A 4,209-nucleotide genomic window follows, 5' to 3' on the forward strand; every position below is an offset into this window, starting at 1 on the left:
TTACTGTGAACAGAGTGGCATATGTCAAAGGATTACAACACAACTTAATAAGTGTTTCGCAACTTGTTGTGGGTGGTGGAAATCATGTAGTCTTCGATGAAGAAGGAAGTGTCATCTCTAACAAAAAAACAAAGGAAGTTCTTCTCAAGTCGAAAAGTAAAGGTGATATGTTTAGACTCGACATGAACCCATTGTTGGTGTTCCATCAGTCTGGTTACTTTCGAAAGACTCATCTGATCTTAGCTGGTTGTGGCATCCTTGACTTTCTCATCCGAATTTCAAGAATCTCAACAAGCTGGTTATACATGATCTTGTTCGTGGCTTACCTGTATTAAAATTTGATAATGATTCTTTATGTGCAGCTTGTGAACAGGGAAAGCAACATCGTCAAGGTCATCCCATCATCATCGAATCCAAGATCATCGAACCTCTAGAACTTCTTCACATTGAACTTTGTAGACCTTCGACTATTGAGACTCTAGCACCAACATTGAACTTTCTAGACCTTCGACTATCATTAGCATGAACTTCAACATCTATAGCTCCGGCTGGAATACCAAAAATCAAATCATAGTCAATATCAAAAGAATTCACAATTGCTGACTCATCATTCATTTCATAAAGAATTGGTTTTTGTACGAAAGTATGTTTGACACATTTGACGTGATAGTCATCGAAAGTAAGATTGAACGTTTCCTCAATCTTTCTTGTTTGCTTATTCAACACCCGATATGCAACAGAGTTGTACGAGTGTCCCAATAAAATTCCTTCATCAGATTTTGACTGAAATTTAGAAAGATTATCTTTGAGATTCATGATAAAGCACCTGCATCCAAAAACATGGAAAATTTTAGCATTAGGATTTCGATTGTTGATGATTTCATAAGGGGTGTTGTTAAAACGACGATGGATTAATGAACGATTTTGAGTGAAACACGTTGTCGAAACTGCTTCTGCCTAGAGATATTGAGGCAGATTCACATATGTGAGCATTGTTCTTGCGGGTTCGCATAGAGATCTATTCCTCCGTTTAAAAACACCATTTTGTTGCAGTGTGTAAGGAGATGAAAAGTTATGCAAAATCCCTAATTTAGCAAAGAATGAATCAAGATTTTGATTCTTGAATTCTGAACCATTATCACTTTTGATTCTTCTAACTTTCTTCCTCAGACTTAATTCGATTTGCTTAATGAAATCTATCATCACTTGAGCAGGTTCATCAACAATCGAAATCCTAATGTTAAAATTTTCCATGTTTTTGGATGCAGGTGCTTTATCATGAATCTCAAAGATAATCTTTCTAAATTTCAGTCAAAATCTGATGAAGGAATTTTATTGGGACACTCGTACAACTCTGTTGCATATCGGGTGTTGAATAAGCAAACAAGAAAGATTGAGGAAACGTTCAATCTTACTTTCGATGACTATCACGTCAAATGTGTCAAACATACTTTCGTACAAAAACCAATTCTTTATGAAATGAATGATGAGTCAGCAATTGTGAATTCTTTTGATATTGACTATGATTTGATTTTTGGTATTCCAGCCGGAGCTATAGATGTTGAAGTTCATGCTAATGATAATCGGATTCCTGAAGCATCGAAGTATTCTAATGATTCGACGGTGACTAGGGAAGAAGATGATTTTCAATCTACCTCAACTTCACAAGTGTATGTCGAATGTCTACCTGTTTCACAAGGTGATCAAGTGGAGGGGAAGAACTTGAGTTCGCAGTCACATGATCATATTCATGATTCAACTGTTGAGGGGGAGCATGATTGAAATACACATCAGTTCGAGGGGGAGAATGGACAAAACAAAGATGATGTCGAAGGGGAGCATCTCAATCCACATCCATTAGTCGAGGGGGAGCTAAATAGATCTATACCTAATGTTAACACTGATCAAACTGACAATTTTCATGATGTTTCTGATAATGTGTCGAATGCATGTGAAGGTTCTGAAACGGATGAAATATTCGAAGATGCACCTTTGAATTTTGATCCTGCATATCCACCGATAGAGAAGTGGACACGAAGCCATTCAAAAGAACAAGTTCTTGGTGATGCTCATGCTGGAGTTATGACGCATGCACAAATTTGAGCTAAGAATGAGATATTGAATGTTCACCAGTAATACTGTATGTTCAATGTATTTATCTCGAAACTTGAACCCAAAATAGTATAGGTTGCATTAGAACACCCAGACAGTATTGTTGCAATGCAATCTGAATTGGCTGAATTTGAACGTAACAAAGTTTGGAGGTTAATTCCTAAACTAGACAATGTTTCGTTAATTGGGTTAAAATGGATCTTTAAAGATAAGACTGATAAAGAAGGTAATGTGATTTTCAATAAGGCAAGATTAGCTGTTAAAGGTTATTCTCAACAAGAAGGAATAGATTAGGAGGAAACCTTTGCCCATGTCGCAAGACTCGAGGTTGTTCGCATATGTCTTGCTTATGAAACACATAAAGACTTTGAAGTGTATCAAATGAATGACAAATTTGCATTCCTTAATGGAGAATTAGAGGAAACGGTCTATGTCGAACAACCACCAGGTTTCGTTAACGATAAGTATCCTAATTATTGTTATGTTCTCGATAAGGCAGTTTATGGGTTGAAACAAGCACCTCGTGCATGGTATGCAACCCTAACCAACTTTTTGAAACTTGCTAAATTTAAACAAGGATCTGTTGATCCCATATTATTTCGAAAGAAAGTTGGGAATCACCTGATGGTTGTTTAAATTTATGTCGATGATATAATTTTTGGTTCAACTGACCCTTATTGTAGAAGGAATTTGAAGAGTTAATGAAAAGTAAGTTCGAAATGAGCATGATGGGCAAAATAAATAATTTTGTGGGTTTACATATTCGTCAGAGCAGCGAAGGCATTTTCATCAATCAAGAAAAATACACACGCAACCTGCTAGAAAGATTTGGCATGACATATTGCACAAAACTAAAAGTACCAATGGCTGTTGGAACACGCTTGAATCCTTCGTTGGACAAAAAGTTGTTGACCTTACTACATATCGAAGCATGATAGGTTCGCTTTTATACTTAACTGTGAGTAGACCTGATATCATGCTTGTTGTATGCAACTGTGCCAGGTATCAATCGAACCTAAGAGAAACTCATCTTACTACTGTGAAGAACATCTTTCGATATCTTAAGGGAACATTGTCGTTGGGCCATTGGTATCCGTCGCATACAAGATTCTTTGTTCAAGACTTTTCAGACGCAGACCTTGGTGGATGTCAACTTGATCACAAAAGCACAACTGGTGGATGTCAGTTACTGGATGGGAAGCTCGTAAGCTGGCAATCGAAGAAACAAACATGTGTTTCAATTTCCACAGCCGAAGCAGAGTATGTTGCTGCTGCAACTTTCACTTCTCAAGTCATATGAATTTAAATCCAACTTCGTGATTTTGTAATCAATATCAATAAGATCCATTTATATTGTGATTCACAAAGTGTCATTCTCATATGCCATAATTCAGTCCAACACTTAAAGACAAAACACATAGCTTTTCACTATCATTTTATCAAGGATCATGTCAAAGATTGTAATATAGAGGTTCATTTTTTCAAAACCCTGGATCAACTTGCAGACATATTCACAAAACCTTTAGATGAGAAAACATTTTTAAGGATTTTGAATGGTTTAGGAATGATTGACGCAAGCTCTGTTCCTGGTTCTTCGTGAGTAAACAGATGTCGAAGTACTGCTGAAGTATTCAGAGGTTACTATTTACGGTTCAGCGTCCACGTACCTTCGCTTTCAACATTCCTTTGAATGGTTTAGATCAAACTCCACTTTATGGTGAGAAAAGCTGATCGATGTACACTGTCTCTGGGAGTTGCTACTTCTTACATCGAAAGTCTTTGGTAACACTTTACTACTTTATTTTTTATTTCAGTTTTATAAAACAAAAATTCCAAAAAGATTTTCTTATTTTTGTCTTTAATTTTCAAAAACAAAAATTCCAAAAAGATTTTCTTATTTTTGTCTTTATTTTTCAAAAACAAAAATCCAAAAAGATTTTCCTTATTTTTTTATGTTGTGTTTAACCTTTCTGTGACTCATTGTATCAACATATTATGGTGGCGAATGCTCAATTCAATACATTCACAAGAGGTTCATGTATGATTTCAAACTACTACACTAGTTAGGGTCCCTAGAAGCATGTTGTTGTATGTTAA

The 4,209-nt window shown here is 35.9% G+C and overlaps 1 protein-coding gene across 1 annotated transcript; it reads left to right on the forward strand.

Moving 5' to 3' along the window:
* Positions 1-1,278: 1,278 nt before the first annotated feature.
* On the forward strand, positions 1,279-3,412 carry LOC145121742 (uncharacterized). Its single transcript, XM_079057444.1, has 5 exons — positions 1,279-1,699; positions 1,958-2,079; positions 2,188-2,377; positions 2,486-2,642; positions 3,115-3,412. Exons 1-5 carry the CDS (start codon positions 1,279-1,281, stop codon positions 3,410-3,412), a joined length of 1,188 nt encoding a protein of 395 aa, XP_078913570.1.
* The last annotated feature ends 797 nt before the right edge of the window (positions 3,413-4,209 follow it).

This window comes from Lactuca virosa, chromosome 6, assembly GCF_052849685.1.
Source record: "Lactuca virosa cultivar CGN04683 chromosome 6, Lactuca_virosa_CGN04683_v6, whole genome shotgun sequence".
NCBI lineage: Eukaryota > Viridiplantae > Streptophyta > Magnoliopsida > Asterales > Asteraceae > Lactuca > Lactuca virosa.